This window comes from Nannobrachium achirus (assembly GCF_963921795.1).
Source record: "Nannobrachium achirus genome assembly, chromosome: 21".
Classification (NCBI taxonomy): domain Eukaryota; kingdom Metazoa; phylum Chordata; class Actinopteri; order Myctophiformes; family Myctophidae; genus Nannobrachium; species Nannobrachium achirus.
Window position 1 is genome coordinate 38,221,165 of NC_137828.1, and position 21,288 is coordinate 38,242,452.

The window sequence follows — 21,288 nt, forward strand, 5'->3', positions numbered from 1 at the left end:
GCTAGATGCAGAATAGAGCTGGGACGTTCGCGAACGAATCAAATCTTTTGAACGGCTCTTTGAAGTGAACGTTGGGATCCGGTTCGCGCAGTAGAGAGCCGTTCATTTGGGGGGGAGACCCCCTCCCCCCAATTCAACATCTCCTTGCTACTCCACTGAGTACTGACTGAGTACAGTGAGTGAGTGAGAGAGAGAGAACAAGTGGAGGAGCGAGTTCATTGTTGCCTGCTTGTTTTTTTTAGGTGTTTTATGAATAACAAAAGTCAAGGTAGCTTAATTTACACACACATTTTATGAAAAGGGTAAATACTAAATTGTGATCTCAACTGTCAGCAGAGGAATGTGGTGCCACCTTGTGGATTCATGTTTAAACAAATTCTTCTTAAAAATATATAAATATACAAGGAGACAAATGAGCCAGTCTTTTGAACGGCTCTTTTTAGTGAGCCAGATCGATGGTACTGTCTCACTTCAAATAGCCATAAATCCCACCTCTAATGCAGAATGGTTAGGCACAGGTGTGTGTGTGTGTGTGTGTGTGTGTGTGTGTGTGTGTGTGTGTGTGTGTGTGCGTGCGTGCGTGCGTGCGTGCGTGCGTGCGTGCGTGCGTGCGTGCGTGCGTGCGTGCGTGTGCGCGCGCACGCGTGCGTGCGTGCGTGCGTGCGTGTGTGCGTGCGTGCGTTATTCTTCTGCCTCTAAAACATACATTCAAAGTCACATTTAAATCACACTTTGCAATAATGTAGGTTAGTGCACTGTGCACTTGTGCACTTGTAACCCACGGTTCAGCGGGAATTACAGTCATTTTATTTTATTTTTCAAATGGAATATATTCTTATTTTTCACATGCAATGTTTTGACCACGGTCCCTGAGTCACAGCTGCCGAGCATTCGTAATCACCACACCCTGTATAAAGCCAGTTTTTTTTTTCAGTTTGTTCAGTAACCTCATTGGAGCTGCTGCAGGTTTGTACACATTTCAAGCCTATTCCAATTTCTAACAGCATTACTCCATTTATATTTAACCCACACTATATTGCTTTTAGATCCACCTGACCAACTCTGATATTGACACTGAGGCTGCGTGACTAAGATAATTGGTAAGTGAACATGTGGCTCGGAAATGTTTGTTTCTGGTTTTGGGATTGGAATGTAAAAAGATTCATTTCGGGAATGTAATTATTGCTTGTAGATAAGCAGATTTGTCGACTTTATTTTGTTTTAAGCTTGTAGATCGGCTGATTAGTTGATTTTTTTAAGTTTTTTTGCCTGTGAACTGAATCTTAATTGTTTGGTTTTCAGAAAAACAACATTTCCCGGAATGCAGCAGCTAAGATGGTTGCTTGTTGGGCGTCGGCCGATTGAATCCATCTGAACAGTTTGAACAAAACACTGCTGAGTTGAGGAGTGTGTGCTGCTCTGTTAACCGGTAAGACTGTTTGCTTGTATTTTGTATGGTCTCTTTTACCATTTTACTGTGTTATTTTGGTTCTATCGTTTACAGTGAGAATGTGTTTTATATTGTCAGGAGTGTGCAGTTGTGGATTATTGCCTGTGTCCACTATTGTTTGGGGTGTGGCCTCATCTCTTTCTTCAATGTAAGCATTTAACTAAAGAGATGTGAGTATTATTGCGACTGTTAGGTCGCAGTTACTATCGAAACCTCCACCGGCTGTCACTCTGTCCGTGTGACATCATACTTTTGCCCTATTCATATCTCCGTTACCATTGCCCCTATCCATGCCAAACTTTGCACACACTCCTTGGCTGCCTGATTTCTCACATGGCCCTCCAGCGCCACCATGAGGCCGATTCTTGCAAAACATTTGTGAACACTGCTCCTACAGATTTTGGCCTAAAATCACGCAAATTGATTGTCAAATCACAACCTCCGTCCCTGATTTCACACATGCCCCTCTCTAGCGCCACCATCAGACAGATTTTTGCAAAACACATTTTACAACACTGCTCCTACAGATTTTTGCCTAAAATCACGCAAATTGGATGGCAAATCACAACCTCCAAATCAGCACATCTGTTGACTTTATTTTGTTTTAACCTTGTAGATCGGCTGATTAGTTGATTTTTCTTATTTTTTTTATCCAGGCCCTGTTTTTTGCATGTGAACTGAATCTAACTGATGGCTTTGTTTGGTTTTCAGAAAAACTACATTTCCCAGAATGCAGCAGCTAAGATGGCTGCTTGTTGCAATCAGTTTGATTTGTCAGCACCTGGCCGCAACACAGCTTCTCCGAGTCAGGCAATCCAAATGTTTTTGCTCTTAACCACCGAGCTCTGCTTCACTGTGTAGCTGGCTCTCGAAGGGACTCTTCCATCGAGCAGTAAGCAAAACTCCACTATGTTCTCCTCTGTCGCACATTTGCTCTGTATTTTGCCACATTGCTAATGGTGGTTCTATCTGTTCCCATTGTAGGCAAATTAGGAGCAGCATCTGAGTCTTGGAAGAGAAATGGCATGTGTTAATGGAAGCAACGGCATACTGTGAAACATATGTTTCGAATGTAACCCCTGTTTGTTAAGTTCTGGAAAGAAGCATATTTTGAGTTAAAAGCCCCGGTTTTGGGAAGAACTTTATTTCATGTTTTAGGGGAACGCCCCATTGAATAAAACAACGCTTATTGCGTTTTCACCTTGAGAACTGTTTCCGTGTGCTGGTTTGGGTTCAGACTTCACAATACTTAATGTTTAAAAACTTTATTTGAAGACGTGTTAAAAGCCCCGGTTTTGGGAAGAACTTTATTTCCTGTTTTAGGGGAACGCCCCATTGAATAAAACAACGCTTATTGCGTTTTCACCTTGAGAACTGTTTCCGTGTGCTGGTTTGGGTTCAGACTTCACAATACTTAATGTTTAAAAACTTTATTTGAAGACGTTTACTACTTGAATTATTTGAAAACCTTGAGGAGTTCTTTGGAACTATTTTATGTCTGTTGCATATAGTCTTTTGCATACATGTTGTGTAGAGGTCAATTTGTGCTTTCACCAATAACTACGCCGATTAGTGTAAAATCGGCAGAGTCTCTGTCATTTATAGCGCCACCAGAAGGCCAAAAACGCATTCTTCGATATTACTCCTTCAGATTTTATCCGATAATCACACAAATGGGCACACAGTATCTCTACAGTGATGTAATCATGACGGATTTGTCCAATATCATATTCTATCTAATTGGCTAACATTGAATTCCAAGGTTTGCAGGATTGCTCCTTTTTGAACAAAATGTCTCAAACGCAGCCTGCTATTTGTGTGAGATTTTGCATGCACATTCCCACTAGGCCAAGGAACAGATGCCACCCTTCTCACATTGGCCTGTTATAGCGCCACCAGCGGGTCAATTTTTGCAAAACCCATTTTTGGAACAAAATGCCTCAAATCCCGCATGCAGCGTCCGATTGCCGTGAAAGGCCAAAGAACACGTGGTACCCTTTTGACTTTGGCCTATTATAGTCACCACTAGGCCAAAAAAAAAACACCTGACCTGCCGGAGACCTGTTCGGAAGAACACTGCTTCCAGTTTTTCTTTGATTTCTTCTTTGCTTTCCCTTGATGCTTTTTTGCTTTCCTACTTTTTCTACCTTGGCCACTTTATCGCTGCTTGCAGCTATATTTATTATTATTATTGTATAATTTTTTTGTGTGCACTTCATAGGCATGTTAGATAAAGGTCCTTAGATTGCGTGTAGAATGTTTCATGCAAATTACAAAAAAAATCCTAGAATAAAAACGGGTTTAAGCGTTTTACAAACTGCTCAAAATTATATAGCGCCCCCCTTTGGCCATTTGGGGTAAGATTGGTTTCAGTGATATTTGAACTAACGCTCTACACTATTTTGTCATGAAAATGTGACTTTGCATGTATGTTTTAGAGGCAGAAGAATAATTTGCATAAAAATGCAATATTGTTTGAATTATTTAAAAAAGCATGTTTCAATGTTAAAGAAATCCGATCTGACAGATCTTTAGATATCGGTCCAAAGTTCACGTAAAAAAAGTTTTGTGCACGTGACGCGAAAGTTCCAGAATAAAAGCGGGTTTACGCGTTTTACAAACTGCTCAAAATGGCGGAAAATTGAAGGGCGGAGCTTACTTAACAACGACACAGATGTCTTCCGCTTGAGTCAAAGCACGCGTGTAACAAGTTGCATGTCTTCAAACAAAACGAGTCATGACTTATGCCCGTTTGAAGTTTGAATTTTCAGACGCTTCGTATAGCGCCCCCCTTTGGCCGATTGGAATAAAATTGGTTTCAGTGATACTTTGACTAACCCTCCACATCTTTGCCAAATGCCATGAACGTGTAACTTTGCATGTATGATTTAAAGGCCGAAGAATAATTTGCATAAAACCGCAATATAAATTGAATTATTAAAAAATCATTATTTAACGTACAAACTTCTCACCACATAGCCTGTGTAGATATAGGTTCAAAGTTCATGTGAAAAAAGTTTTGTGCACTTGACGCGAAAATCCCAGGAGGAGATAGATTTTTACTGTTTTTCATATAATTCCGAATTGTGGGAGACCTAAAGGTCAGAGGTCAAAAGTTAGAGGGTAAAAGTTGTTCGGCATGAGGAGACGCATAAGTGTATACAGGTTTCATGGCTGTATGTATAACACAGCATGAGCTATACCTGTTCAAAGTTCGCACTTTCGAAGGCTTCCTACAGCGCCACCATTTGGCCGATTGCTATAAAAAATAATAGCACACTTCGCCACTGTAAACTGAACACATTGATGTTTTTATTTTCATTTTCTGTCTAAGTATGTAGGAGTAGAAAGGAACCGAAGTTTTGAGGAGAACTTGATATGACGGTTAGATATTGTCACTAGAAAAATATTGTTCCTTCGAAACAATTGTGGGCTCGCTTCAAGCCAGAAAACAATGGCTATAAAAGCACAAAATGTCAAGATCGCAGGCAGTGCTCTCTTTGACGTTACTGACGTCAAAGATTGGTCCATTTTGTTCCAAAAATGTGTTATGCAAAAGTTGACCCGCTGGTGGCGCTTTAACAGGCCAATGTGAGAAGGTTGGTATCTGTTCCTTGACCTATTGGGAATGTGCTTGCAAGATTTCACGCACATCCCAGGCTGTGTTCATGATTTGAGGTGTTTTTGGCTTTGGACACTTTATCGCTGCTTGCAGCTATATTTATTATTATTATTTTATAATTTTTTTGTGTGCACTTCATAGGCATGTTAGATAAAGGTCCTTAGATTGCGTGTAGAATGTTTCATGCAAATTGCAAAAAAAATCCTAGAATAAAAACGGGTTTAAGCGTTTTACAAACTGCTCAAAATGATATAGCACCCCCCTTTGGCCATTTGGAGTAAGTGATATTTGAACTAACCCTCTACACTATTTTGTCATGAAAATGTGACTTTGCATGTATGATTTAGAGGCAGAAGAATAATTTGCATAAAAATGCAATATTGTTTGAATTATTTAAAAAAGCATGTTTCAATGTTAAAGAAATCCGATCTGACAGATCTTTAGATATCGGTCCAAAGTTCACGTAAAAAAGGTTTTGTGCACGTGACGCGAAAATTCCAGAATAATAGCGGGTTTACGCGTTTTATAAACTGCTCAAAATGGCGGAAAATCGAAGGGCGGAGCTTACTTAACAACGACACAGATGTCTTCCGCTTGAGTCAAAGCACGCGTGTAACAAGTTGCATGTCTTCAAACGAAACGAGTCCTGACTTATGCCCGTTTGAAGTTTGGATTTTCAAACGCTTCGTATAGCGCCCCCCTTTGGCCGATTGGAATAAAATTGGTTTCAGTGATACTTTGACTAACCCTCCACATCTTTGCCAAATGCCATGAACGTGTAACTTTGCATGTATGATTTAGAGGCCGAAGAATAATTTGCATAAAACCGCAATATTGATTGAATTATTAAAAAAATACATTTCACTTTAAAAGAAATCCGCCGAGACTAGTTTGACCGTATTGGTCCAAAGTTCATGTGAAAAAAGTTTCGTGCGCGTTATGCAAAAATCCCAGGAGGAGATAGATTTTTACTGTTTTTCATATAATTCCAAATTGTGGGAGACCTAAAGGTCAGAGGTCAAAAGTTAGAGGGTAAAAGTTGTTCGGCATGAGGAGACGCATAAGTGTATACAGGTTTCATGGCTGTACGTATAACACAGCATGAGCTATACATGTTCAAAGATCGCACTTTCGAAGGCTTCCTACAGCGCCACCATTTGGCCGATTGCTGTAAAAAATAATAGCACACTTCGCCACTGTAAGCTGAACACATTGATGTTTTTATTTTCATTTTCTCACTAAGTATGTAGGAGTAGAAAGGAACCGAAGTTTTGAGGAGAACTTGATATGACGGTTAGATATTGTCACTAGAAAAATATTGTTCCTTCGAAACAATTGTGGGCTCGCTTCAAGCCGGAAAACAATGGCTATAAAAGCACAAAATGTCAAGATCGCAGGCAGTGCTCTCTTTGACGTTACTGACGTCAACGATTGGTCCATTTTGTTCCAAAAATGTGTTGTGCAAAAGTTGACCCGCTGGTGGCGCTATAACAGGCCAATGTAAGAAGGGTGGTATCTGTTCCTTGACCTATTGGGAATGTGCTTGCAAGATTTCACGCACATTGCAGGCTGTGTTCATGATTTGAGGTGTTTTTGGCTTTGGACACTTTATCGCTGCTTGCAGCTATATTCATTATTATAATTTTTTGGTGTGTGTGCACTTCATAGGCATATTAGATAAAGGTCCTTAGATTGTGTGTAGAATGTTTCATGCAAATTGCAAAAAAAAAATCCTAACGGGTTTAAGCGTTTCACAAACTGCTCAAAATGATATAGCGCCCCCCTTTGGCCAATTGGGGTAAGATTGGTTTTAGTGATATTTGGACTAACACTCTACATCTTTGCCAAATGCCATGAACATGTTACTTTGCATGTATGATTTAGAGGCAGAAGAATAATTTGCATAAAACTGCAATATTCATTGAATTTATTTAAAAAAGCATGTTTCAATTTTAAAGAAATCCGATCTGACAGATCTTTAGATATCGGTCCAAAGTTCACGTAAAAAAAGTTTTGTGCACGTGGAGCGAAAATTCCAGAATAAAAGCAGGTTTACGCGTTTTACAAACTGCTCAATATGGCGGAAAATCGAAGGGCGGAGCTTACTTAACAACGACACAGATGTCTTCCGCTCGAGTCAAAGCACGCGTGTAACAAGTTGCATGTCTTCAAACAAAACGAGTCATGACTTATGCCCGTTTGAAGTTTGAATTTTCAAACGCTTCGTATAGCGCCCCCCTTTGGCCGATTGGAATAAAATTGGTTTCAGTGATACTTTGACTAACCCTCCACATCTTTGCCAAATGCCATGAACGTGTAACTTTGCATGTAATTTAGAGGCCGAAGAATAATTTGCATAAAACCGCAATATTGATGGAATTATTAAAAAATTATATTTCACTTTAAAAAAAATCTGGTTGATCAATCTGACCGTATTGGTCCAAAGTTCATGTGAAAAAAGTTTTGTGCACTTGACGCGAAAATCCCAGGAGGAGATAGATTTTTACTGTTTTTCATATAATTCCGAATTGTGGGAGACCTAAAGGTCAGAGGTCAAAAGTTAGAGGGTAAAAGTTGTTCGGCATGAGGAGACGCATAAGTGTATACAGGTTTCATGGCTGTATGTATAACACAGCATGAGCTCTACCTGTTCAAAGTTCGCACTTTCGAAGGCTTCCTACAGCGCCACCATTTGGCCGATTGCTGTATAAAGTAATAGCACACGTCGCCACTGTAAGCTGAACACATTGATGTTTTTATTTTCATTTTCTCACTAAGTATGTAGGAGTAGAAAGGAACCGAAGTTTTGAGGAGAACTTGATATGACAATATCAAGTTCTCACTAGAAAAATATTGTTCCTTCGAAACAATAGTGGGCTCGCTTCAAGCCGGAAAACAATGGCTATAAAAGCACAAAATGTCAAGATCGCAGGCAGTGCTCTCTTTGACGTTACTGACGTCAAAGATTGGTCCATTTTGTTCCAAAAATGTGTTGTGCAAAAGTTGACCCGCTGGTGGCGCTATAACAGGCCAATGTGAGAAGGTTGGTATCTGTTCCTTGACCTATTGGGAATGTGCTTGCAAGATTTCACGCACATCCCAGGCTGTGTTCATGATTTGAGGTGTTTTTGGCTTTGGACACTTTATCGCTGCTTGCAGCTATATTTATTATTATTATTTTATAATTTTTTTGTGTGCACTTCATAGGCATGTTAGATAAAGGTCCTTAGATTGCGTGTAGAATGTTTCATGCAAATTGCAAAAAAAAATCCTAGAATAAAAACGGGTTTAAGCGTTTTACAAACTGCTCAAAATTATATAGCGCCCCCCTTTGGCCATTTGGGGTAAGATTGGTTTCAGTGATATTTGAACTAACCCTCTACACTATTTTGTCATGAAAATGTGACTTTGCATGTATGTTTTAGAGGCAGAAGAATAATTTGCATAAAAATGCAATATTGTTTGAATTATTTAAAAAAGCATGTTTCAATGTTAAAGAAATCCGATCTGACAGATCTTTAGATATCGGTCCAAAGTTCACGTAAAAAAAGTTTTGTGCACGTGACGCGAAAATTCCAGAATAAAAGCGGGTTTACGCGTTTTACAAACTGCTCAAAATGGCGGAAAATCGAAGGGCGGAGCTTACTTAAAAACGACACAGATGTCTTCCGCTCGAGTCAAAGCACGCGTGTAACAAGTTGCATGTCTTCAAATGAAACGAGTCATGACTTATGCCCGTTTGAAGTTTGAATTTTCAAACGCTTCGTATAGCGCCCCCCCTTTGGCCGATTGGAATAAAATTGGTTTCAGTGATACTTTGACTAACCCTCTACATCTTTGCCAAATGCCATGAACGTGTAACTTTGCATGTATGATTTAGAGACCGAAGAATAATTTGCATAAAACCGCAATATTGATTGAATTATTAAAAAATTATATTTCACTTTAAAAAAAATCTGGTTGATCAATCTCACCGTATTGGTCCAAAGTTCATGTGAAAAAAGTTTCGTGCGCGTAACAAAAAAAACCCGGGAGGAGATAGATATTTACTGTTTTTTATATAATTCAAAATTCTGGGGGATCTAAAGGTCAGAGGTCAAAAGTCAGAGCGTAAAAGTTGTTCGGCATGAGGAGACGCATACGTGTATACAGGTTTCATGACTGTACGTATAACAGAGCATGAGCTCTATCTGTTCAAAGTTCGCACTTTCGAAGGCTTCCTACAGCGCCACCATTTGGCCGATTGCTGTAAAAAATAATAGCACACTTCGACGGTTAGATATTGTCACTAGAAAAATATTGTTCTTTCGAAACAATTGTGGGCTCGCTTCAAGCCAGAAAACAATGGCTATAAAAGTACAAAATGTCAAGATCGCAGGCAGTGCTCTCTTTGACGTTACTGACGTCAAAGATTGGTCCATTTTGTTCCAAAAATGTGTTGTGCAAAAGTTGACCCGCTGGTGGCGCTATAACAGGCCAATGTAAGAAGGGTGGTATCTGCTCCTTGACCTATTGGGAATGTGCTTGCAAGATTTCACGCACATTGCAGGCTGTGTTCATGATTTGAGGTGTTTTTGGCTTTGGCCACTTTATCGCTGCTTGCAGCTATATTCATTATTATTATTATTTTTTGTGTGTGTGCACTTCATAGAAATATTAGATAAAGGTCCTTAGATTGTGTGTAGAATGTTTCATGCAAATTGCAAAAATAAATCCTAACGGGTTTAAGCGTTTCACAAACTGCTCAAAATGATATAGCGCCCCCCTTTGGCCAATTGGGGTAAGATTGGTTTTAGTTATATTTGGACTAACACTCTACATCTTTGCCAAATGCCATGAACATGTTACTTTGCATGTATGATTTAGAGGCAGAAGAATAATTTGCATAAAACTGCAATATTCATTGAATTTATTTTAAAAAGCATGTTTCAATTTTAAAGAAATCCGATCTGACAGATCTTTAGATATCGGTCCAAAGTTCACGTAAAAAAAGTTTTGTGCACGTGGAGTGAAAATTCCAGAATAAAAGCGGGTTTACGCGTTTTACAAACTGCTCAATATGGCGGAAAATCGGGGGAGGAGCTTACTTAACAACGCCACAGATGTCTTCCGCTCGAGTCAAAGCACGCGTGTAACAAGTTGCATGTCTTCAAACGAAACGAGTCATGACTTATGCCCGTTTGAAGTTTGAATTTTCAAACGCTTCGTATAGCGCCCCCCTTTGGCCGATTGGAATAAAATTGGTTTCAGTGATACTTTGACTAACCCTCCACATCTTTGCCAAATGCCATGAACGTGTAACTTTGCATGTATGATTTAGAGGCCGAAGAATAATTTGCATAAAACCGCAACATTGATTGAATTATTAATAAAATATATTTCACTTTAAAAGAAATCCGCCGAGACTAGTTTGACCGTATTGGTCCAAAGTTCATGTGAAAAAAGTTTCATGCGCGTATCGCAAAGATCCCAGGAGGAGATAGATTTTTACTGTTTTTCATATAATTCCAAATTCTGAGGGATCTAAAGATCAGAGGTCAAAAGTCAGAGCGTAAAAATTGTTCGGCATGAGGAGACGCATACGTGTATACAGGTTTCATGGCTGTACGTATAACAGAGCATGAGCTATACCTGTTCAAAGTTCGCACTTTCGAAGGCTTCCTACAGCGCCACCATTTGGCCGATTGCTGTAAAAAGTAATAGCACACGTCGCCACAGTAAGCTGAACACATTGATGTTTTTATTTTCATTTTCTCACTAAGTATGTAGGAGTAGAAAGGAACCGAAGTTTTGAGGAGAACTTGATATGACGGTTAGATATTGTCACTAGAAAAATATTGTTCCTTCGAAACAATTGTGGGCTCGCTTCAAGCCAGAAAACAATGGCTATAAAAGTACAAAATGTCAAGATCGCAGGCAGTGCTCTCTTTGACGTTACTGACGTCAAAGATTGGTCCATTTTGTTCCAAAAATGTGTTGTGCAAAAGTTGACCCGCTGGTGGCGCTATAACCGGCCAATGTAAGAAGGGTGGTATCTGTTCCTTGACCTATTGGGAATGTGCTTGCAAGATTTCACGCACAATGCAGGCTGTGTTCATGATTTGAGGTGTTTTTGGCTTTGGCCACTTTATCGCTGCTTGCAGCTATATTCATTATTATTATTTTTTTTTGTGTGTGTGCACTTCATAGGCATATTAGATAAAGGTCCTTAGATTGTGTGTAGAATGTTTCATGCAAATTGCAAAAAAAAATCCTAACGGGTTTAAGCGTTTCACAAACTGCTCAAAATGATATAGCGCCCCCCTTTGGCCAATTGGGGTAAGATTGGTTTTAGTGATATTTGGACTAACACTCTACATCTTTGCCAAATGCCATGAACATGTTACTTTGCATGTATGATTTAGAGGCAGAAGAATAATTTGCATAAAACTGCAATATTCATTGAATTTATTTAAAAAAGCATGTTTCAATTTTAAAGAAATCCGATCTGACAGATCTTTAGATATCGGTCCAAAGTTCACGTAAAAAAAGTTTTGTGCACGTGGAGCAAAAATTCCAGAATAAAAGCGGGTTTACGCGTTTTACAAACTGCTCAAAATGGCGGAAAATCAAAGGGCGGAGCTTACTTAACAACAACACAGATGTCTTCCGCTTGAGTCAAAGCACGCGTGTAACAAGTTGCATGTCTTCAAACGAAACGAGTCATGACTTATGCCCGTTTGAAGTTTGAATTTTCAAAAGCTTCGTATAGCGCCCCCCTTTGGCCGATTGGAATAAAATTGGTTTCAGTGATACTTTGACTAACCCTCTACATCTTTGCCAAATGCCATGAACGTGTAACTTTGCATGTATGATTTAGAGGCAGAAGAATAATTAGCATAAAACCGCAATATTAATTGAATTATTAAAAAATTATATTTCACTTTAAAAAAAATCTGGTTGATCAATCTGACCGTATTGGTCCAAAGTTCATGTGAAAAAAGTTTTGTGCACTTGACGCGAAAATCCCAGGAGGAGATAGATTTTTACTGTTTTTCATATAATTCCAAATTCTGGGGGATCTAAAGGTCAGAGGTCAAAAGTCAGAGGGTAAAAGTTGTTCGGCATGAGGAGACGCATACGCGTATACAGGTTTCATGGCTGTACGTATAACAGAGCATGAGCTATACCTGTTCAAAGTTCGCACTTTCAAAGGCTTCCTACAGCGCCACCATTTGGCCGATTGCTGTAAAAAGTAATAGCACGCGTCGCCACAGTAAGCTGAACACATTGATGTTTTTATTTTCATTTTTTGTCTAAGTATGTAGGAGTAGAAAGGAACCGAAGTTTTGAGGAGAACTTGATATGACGGTTAGATATTGTCACTAGAAAAATATTGTTCCTTCGAAACAATTGTGGGCTCGCTTCAAGCCGGAAAACAATGGCTATAAAAGCACAAAATGTCAAGATCGCAGGCAGTGCTCTCTTTGACGTTACTGACGTCAAAGATTGGTCCATTTTGTTCCAAAAATGTGTTGTGCAAAAGTTGACCCGCTGGTGGCGCTATAACAGGCCAATGTGAGAAGGTTGGTATCTGTTCCTTGACCTATTGGGAATGTGCTTGCAAGATTTCACGCACATCCCAGGCTGTGTTCATGATTTGAGGTGTTTTTGGCTTTGGACACTTTATCGCTGCTTGCAGCTATATTTATTATTATTATTTTATAATTTTTTTGTGTGCACTTCATAGGCATGTTAGATAAAGGTCCTTAGATTGCGTGTAGAATGTTTCATGCAAATTGCAAAAAAAATCCTAGAATAAAAACGGGTTTAAGCGTTTTACAAACTGCTCAAAATTATATAGCGCCCCCCTTTGGCCATTTGGGGTAAGATTGGTTTCAGTGATATTTGAACTAACCCTCTACACTATTTTGTCATGAAAATGTGACTTTGCTTGTATGTTTTAGAGGCAGAAGAATAATTTGCATAAAAATGCAATATTGTTTGAATTATTTAAAAAAGCATGTTTCAATGTTAAAGAAATCCGATCTGACAGATCTTTAGATATCGGTCCAAAGTTCATGTAAAAAAATGTTTTGTGCACGTGACGCGAAAATTCCAGAATAAAAGCGGGTTTACGCGTTTTACAAACTGCTCAAAGTGGCGGAAAATCGAAGGGCGGAGCTTACTTAACAAAGACACAGATGTCTTCCGCTCGAGTCAAAGCACGCGTGTAGGCAAGTTGCATGTCTTCAAACGAAACGAGGCATGACTTATGCCCGTTTAAAGTTTGAATTTTCAAACGCTTCGTATAGCGCCCCCCTTTGGCCGATTGGAATAAAATTGGTTTCAGTGATACTTTGACTAACCCTCCACATCTTTGCCAAATGCCATGAACGTGTAACTTTGCATGTATGATTTAGAGGCCAAAGAATAATTTGAATAAAACCGCAATATTGATTAAATTATTAAAAAATTATATTTCACTTTAAAAAAAATCTGGTTGATCAATCTGACCGTATTGGTCCAAAGTTCATGTGAAAAAAGTTTCGTGCACTTGACGCGCAAATCCCAGGAGGAGATAGATTTTTACTGTTTTTCATATAATTCCGAATTGTGGGAGACCTAAAGGTCAGAGGTCAAAAGTTAGAGGGTAAAAGTTGTTCGGCATGAGGAGACGCATACGTGTATACAGGTTTCATGCCTGTACCTCAAACACAGCATGAGCTATACCTGTTCAAAGTTCGCACTTTCGAAGGCTTTGTGCAGCGCCACCATTTGGCCGATTGCTATAAAAAATAATAGCGCACTTCGCCACTGTAAACTGAACACATTGATGTTTTTATTTTCATTTTCTCACTAAGTATGTAGGAGTAGAAAGGAACCGAAGTTCCCGTCTACTGTCTGACTGACTGATAGATAAATAATGACAATATCTAAAGTGTGCTCGCCTTATAGGCGAGCCCACAACTAGAAAAATATTGTTCCTTCGAAACAATTGTGGGCTCGCTTCAAGCCAGAAAACAATGGCTATAAAAGCACAAAACGTCAAGATCGCAGGCAGTGCTCTCTTTGACGTTACTGACGTCAAAGATTGGTCCATTTTGTTCCAAAAATGTGTTATGCAAAAGTTGACCCGCTGGTGGCGCTATAACAGGCCAATGTGAGAAGGTTGGTATCTGTTCCTTGACCTATTGGGAATGTGCTTGCAAGATTTCACGCACATCCCAGGCTGTGTTCATGATTTGAGGTGTTTTTGGCTTTGGACACTTTATCGCTGCTTGCAGCTATATTTATTATTATTATTTTATAATGTTTTTGTGTGCACTTCATAGGCATGTTAGATAAAGGTCCTTAGATTGCGTGTAGAATGTTTCATGCAAATTGCAAAAAAAATCCTAGAATAAAAACGGGTTTAAGCGTTTTACAAACTGCTCAAAATTATATAGCGCCCCCCTTTGGCCATTTGAGGTAAGATTGGTTTCAGTGATATTTGAACTAACCCTCTACACTATTTTGTCATGAAAATGTGACTTTGCATGTATGTTTTAGAGGCAGAAGAATAATTTGCATAAAATGCAATATTGTTTGAATTATTTAAAAAAGCATGTTTCAATGTTAAAGAAATCCGATCTGACAGATCTTTAGATATCGGTCCAAAGTTCACGTAAAAAAAGTTTTGTGCACGTGACGCGAAAATTCCAGAATAAAAGCGGGTTTACGCGTTTTACAAACTGCTCAAAATGGCGGAAAATTGAAGGGCGGAGCTTACTTAACAACGACACAGATGTCTTCCGCTTGAGTCAAAGCACGCGTGTAACAAGTTGCATGTCTTCAAACGAAACGAGTCATGACTTATGCCCGTTTGAAGTTTGAATTTTCAGACGCTTCGTATAGCGCCCCCCTTTGGCCGATTGGAATAAAACTGGTTTCAGTGATACTTTGACTAACCCTCCACATCTTTGCCAAATGCCATGAACGTGTAACTTTGCATGTATGATTTAGAGGCCGAAGAATAATTTGCATAAAACCGCAATATATATTGAATTATTAAAAAATCATTATTTAACGTACAAACTTCTCACCACATAGCCTGTGTAGATATAGGTTCAAAGTTCATGTGAAAAAAGTTTTGTGCACTTGACGCGAAAATCCCAGGAGGAGATAGATTTTTACTGTTTTTCATATAATTCCGAATTGTGGGAGACCTAAAGGTCAGAGGTCAAAAGTTAGAGGGTAAAAGTTGTTCGGCATGAGGAGACGCATAAGTGTATACAGGTTTCATGGCTGTATGTATAACACAGCATGAGCTATACCTGTTCAAATATCGCACTTTCGAAGGCTTCCTACAGCGCCACCATTTGGCCGATTGCTATAAAAAATAATAGCACACTTCGCCACTGTAAACTGAACACATTGATGTTTTTATTTTCATTTTCTCACTAAGTATGTAGGAGTAGAAAGGAACCGAAAATCCCGTCTACTTACTAGATAAATAAATAAATAAATAATGACAATATCTAAAGTGTGCTCGCCAGGTACTGGCGAGCCCACAATAATGACAATATCTAAAGTGTGCTCGCCTGTTTACAGGCGAGCCCACAATAATGACACTAGAAAAATATTGTTCCTTCGAAACAATTGTGGGCTCGCTTCAAGCCAGAAAACAATGGCTATAAAAGCACAAAATGTCAAGATCGCAGGCAGTGCTCTCTTTGACGTTACTGACGTCAAAGATTGGTCCATTTTGTTCCAAAAATGTGTTGTGCAAAAGTTGACCCGCTGGTGGCGCTATAACAGGCCAATATGAGAAGGTTGGTATCTGTTCCTTGACCTATTGGGAATGTGCTTGCAAGATTTCACGCACATCCCAGGCTGTGTTCATGATTTGAGGTGTTTTTGGCTTTGGACACTTTATCGCTGCTTGCAGCTATATTTATTATTATTATTTTATAATTTTTTTGTGTGCACTTCATAGGCATGTTAGATAAAGGTCCTTAGATTGCGTGTAGAATGTTTCATGCAAATTGCAAAAAAAATCCTAGAATAAAAACGGGTTTAAGCGTTTTACAAACTGCTCAAAATTATATAGCGCCCCCCTTTGGCCATTTGGGGTAAGATTGGTTTCAGTGATATTTGAACTAACCCTCTACACTATTTTGTCATGAAAATGTGACTTTGCTTGTATGTTTTAGAGGCAGAAGAATAATTTGCATAAAAATGCAATATTGTTTGAATTATTTAAAAAAGCATGTTTCAATGTTAAAGAAATCCGAGCTGACAGATCTTTAGATATCGGTCCAAAGTTCACGTAAAAAAAGTTTTGTGCACGTGACGCGAAAATTCCAGAATAAAAGCGGGTTTACGCGTTTTACAAACTGCTCAAAGTGGCGGAAAATCGAAGGGCGGAGCTTACTTAACAACGACACAGATGTCTTCCGCTTGAGTCGAAGCACGCGTGTAACAAGTTGCATGTCTTCAAACGAAACGAGTCATGACTTATGCCCGTTTGAAGTTTGAATTTTCAGACGCTTCGTATAGCGCCCCCCTTTGGCCGATTGGAATAAAATTGGTTTCAGTGATACTTTGACTAACCCTCCACATCTTTGCCAAATGCCATGAACGTGTAACTTTGCATGTATGATTTAGAGGCCGAAGAATAATTTGCATAAAACTGCAATATATATTGAATTATTAAAAAAATATATTTCACTTTAAAAGAAATCCAACCAGACAGTTTGACCGTATTGGTCCAAAGTTCATGTGAAAAAAGTTTTGTGCACTTGACGCGAAAATCCCAGGAGGAGATAGATTTTTACTGTTTTTCATATAATTCCGAATTGTGGGAGACCTAAAGGTCAGAGGACAAAAGTTAGAGGGTAAAAGTTGTTCGGCATGAGGAGACGCATACGTGTATACAGGTTTCATGGCTGTACGTATAACAGAGCATGAGCTATACCTGTTCAAAGATCGCACTTTCGAAGGCTTCCTACAGCGCCACCATTTGGCCGATTGCTATAAAAAATAATAGCACACTTCGCCACTGTAAACTGAACACATTGATGTTTTTATTTTCATTTTCTCACTAAGTATGTAGGAGTAGAAAGGAACCGAAGTTCCCGTCTACTGTATGATAGATAAACAAACAAATAAATAATGACAACATCTAGAGTGTGCTCGCCTTATAGGCGAGCCCACAATAAGCAACTACACTTAAGAAACAAGCCCAAACAAAAGCAACCTACAACTAGCAACATTATAGGAAAACAGGATCATATTAGTCGCTTATAACGAGCAGACCTGGCAACACTACCATACAGTAACTACAGTCGGCGTCGGCAAAAAAAAAAGAAAGTGCTTAGTTCTTTGCAGTCTGTGTACAGTCAAAGGAGTCTCCTGTAGGCTGTTTGGTGTGGAGACACCTTAACTCTCTCTCCCTCTCCAACTTCTCAGGATCCTGCAGGGGCGAGTCACTGTCTATGAAGCTGTGCCGACGATGCAAACGACCTCCTCACCAAAGACTCCTAGGTCAACAACCGTCCCGGCACCTATGGCCTTTCCCCTCGACCATTCTTATTCTTTCAATAAACATGCTTAACCTTTCTCAAAATCAGGGTATGCACACACACACACGCACACGCGCACACGCGCGCGCACGCACGCACACACGCACACACGCACACACACACACACACACACACACACACACACCTTGACTTTTGCTGCCTTGTCAGCCGCGTTGACCCTCTCCAACAGCTGTCTGGTGGATCCAGTGAGAGGGTGGTCCTCTGCAGTACTGAGATACAGCACCAGGGGGCAGCCATCCGGGTTCTTCACAAAGGCCTCCTCACTGTCCTCCACCACAGAGCTACACACACGTAGTGCATGTGCAACAAAAGAATATATAAAATAAAGTTTATATCATTGAGGATGGCAGGGCCTGTATGGACACACAGTGGGAACTCTAGTGAGAGTATTAGTGACCCCACAGCCACAATACTAGAGTGGAGCGACAACTATCTGGTACTACCCAAATACAGAACAATCTGAACAAGCGTGAGGAATGGAACGTGAAATGTGGAAAATATTTAAATCACTGGATTCTATCAAAACTGGCCCTGAACATCAGGAGACCACAACGGGGGATAAATGCATTTCCCCATAGGAGGTGTCATTGCTGTCGCTTTTCCCCCCTTTTTATCTTTTGAACATAACGGCCGGGCTACACCAAGGCTTTTTACACGCATCAGTGCGTATGCGGGGCGTGTGCGGGTATGCACGTTTTGGAAAGATGTATATCAATTCAGCTGGCTACACCAGGCGCACAGATAGCGCGAACCACGGATACGCATTCCCTAAAAATAGGATTGGTTATATTTTTTATGCACGCGTGTGCGTTTTGTACACAGACTCTCTGGTCTCCCCGCACATATACTCCCTCCTTGGTGTAGCCAGGGGCTTTTCGCACACGCACAGAAAGCCCAAGCATGCGTTTTTTTGGTGTAGCCCGGCCATAATGATTTGTATTTGATGACCACAATGGAAACCAGTCCCCAGGACTATTTTGTGTTATCCTTTTAGCCCGAATGTCTGTGACTGTATCTCGTGTCGTTTACATTTTTGAATAATAAAGTATTCAATCAATCATTCAAAGCGAGGGTACTGACATAGTGACGGCCGTCTTGAGAAGAAGCACACACACGGAGCTCCGCTCAATCTCCTGCTTGCGCATCAGGGTGTGGGAGCCGGCGCTCTCCTCGGGGAAGTTCACGTTCAGGTAGAAGTGACCCAGACTCTCACACAGCCTCCGCAGTTTGGGCGAGTACGTCTGTGACAAACAAGGCGGGGGAAAAATGGCACAATGATGGACGAGAAGCCCTCTATGTATCTTTTGGGTTCACAGAATCATGGATTAAAGCAAAATGAAATCTCCAACGGTTTGTATGGCCATGTCCTAATGAGCGATTTGTGCAACATTATGAAAGGAGCACCCCACACTGGCACAGATTCCTAAACAATTAACACAATATGTAAAATGATGATGTTTTATTAACAATTTTGCTGCCATTTTAAACATAGCTGTAGTAAGCAGCTGCCAAATTGTCCTTACCTTTTAACGTGGGCACGCGCACGCATCGTGCACAATCTGTGCGCGACTCATCTAGTAGATGTGTAGACTCGGTGACAGCTTTTGAATAAAAAGAACCCCATTGAAATAGACATATCCGTTGCCACGCTGTATCCCTGCTTGTCCGCCAGTGTTTACATGAAAAAACATTGAAAAAAGCCAGCTGTGCGCTATAGTAACACGTGGACACGTTCGCGCACAAAACGCACGATATGTGCAGGGATCATAATCCAGGCGTGTAGAGACTGGATCAAAGTTTCCAAACGCAAAAATCGGGTTGAAAAACTAGCTTTCCATCGCCGAGTAGCTTCCTCTTCTGTTACAATGTAAACCAATGGAGGCGGGACTATGGCCCAGGCTCAGACCAGATACGGAAAGCTAGATCCGGTCCAGACCGGAAATACGACCGGATACAGTTAGGGGGCGGGCCTAAAGAGCCAGAATCAGCGAAAATCAGCGATAATACTTTTAATCCTTTCATAATGATTAAAGCTAATTAAACTTCCGGGATCGACGGGCATGGCACCGCGGTACAGCGGGAAATCTCCGGTTTCGACGGGGATCGCAGAGTATGAGTTAATATTGTTCCTGCTGTTCTACATACTGCAGTGCCAACCAGGTGAAGAAATCAGATTGAGGATTTAACCTTTGCTTTTACATGAAATATTCAAGAAGGATTTATGGAAGATGCATGAAGATACATAATAATTGCTATCTTGATCACTTAAATTGTCTTTAAAATAATAATAGAAAATAAGTTGCTATTTTCTGTGCCCAACACGCTTCCATAGAACAGGGGTTCCCAAACTTTTTTGTCTCAGGGCACCCCATAAATATTTGTTTTAATCCGAGGCACCCCTACGTTATAATTTTCACTCCCAGCACCTTATATTTATAGCATATCGTCGTTGTCGGGTGGAAACCTTGTATGTCCAAAACCGTTCGTTTTGTATTTATCATCTATAAAATGTACTAAACTAGTGAAAACAGCAGATCTACAAGCACACAACAATGCGAGGCATTGTGTGCTTGTAGATCGGCTGTTTTCACAAGTTTTGTGCGACAGAGGTTTCTAGCTGACAGTGACGATATTTTAGTGATTATGTTGCGAGGAAAGCGTTGAGATAATGGCCATTTTGGTTAGAACTGACTTCAAGTTTAAAAGATACTAAATATTTTTTCATGAAATTCCAAATATTATCAAATGATCTTGCGGCACCCCTGGACTGCCCCGTCACCCACTTTGAAAACCCCTGCCATAGAAGACTGGCTGGCTTCTATGGAATCCAAATGACTGAAATCAGCCATGACGACTGAGAACTTTAATCCATGCAGAATGCGTAATGCTGAAGTATAGGTGGACCACATAGTGAACCTGGATGAAGATGTCCAGCTCTGCTTTGGTCTCCTGGGTGGAGATGAGGTAACAGCGCAGCGTGTTGCTCCACAGGGCCTGGGAGACGTGAGGAGAGACCTGCAGCAGGCTGGCCACTGCAGTGTCCCAGTCGTCTGAAATGCACCAACAGAGATTAGAGAGCGGACGCGCAAGAACCCACCACACAACACAGATCAAAATGGACGCATTGCAGTGGTGGAAAAATAACTACATTTTTGATGTACTTAAGTAAAAGTATCCATACTGCAATGTAGGAATACTCTGTTACAAGGGTTACATTTACAGAATTCTAAATTTACTTGAGTATAAGCACAAAGGTATTGTATCAAGTGACAAAAGTAAAAGGCAGAATGTCCCATTTCACAAGTTTTCAAAAAATATATTTTGAAAATAGCAGATCTACAAGCTCACAAATTGTCACAATGCGTTGCATCGTAATAATAATCAAAATCTACAAAGTAACCAGTTACTAAAGTTTTATTATAGTGGAGGAAAAGTATAATATTTGCATCAGAGATGTACCGTATATTATTTTCCTCTGAAAATAACTGAAAATATAAAATACTCCAGTACAGTAAAATAATATCTCAAAACTGTACTTAAGTACAGTACTTGAGTAAATGTACTTAGTTACTTTACACCACTGATGCATTGCATACACTGACTTAGAAACACAGGCCATCATATCCACACACAACCACACAAGAAAAACA

The 21,288-nt window shown here is 40.0% G+C and overlaps 1 protein-coding gene across 1 annotated transcript in view; it reads right to left on the minus strand.

The window, feature by feature from the left end:
- The window catches only part of nphp3 (nephronophthisis 3), a 67,521-nt gene that overhangs the window by 39,790 nt on the left and 6,443 nt on the right, over positions 1 to 21,288 (minus strand). The window contains exons 7-9 of the mRNA XM_080752271.1: positions 20,555 to 20,688; positions 18,719 to 18,879; positions 17,763 to 17,919 (exon numbers count right to left, since the gene is read on the minus strand). Of these exons, the coding sequence (XP_080608397.1) occupies positions 17,763 to 17,919; positions 18,719 to 18,879; positions 20,555 to 20,688 (452 nt within the window). The remainder of the gene's footprint in view (positions 1 to 17,762; positions 17,920 to 18,718; positions 18,880 to 20,554; positions 20,689 to 21,288) is intronic.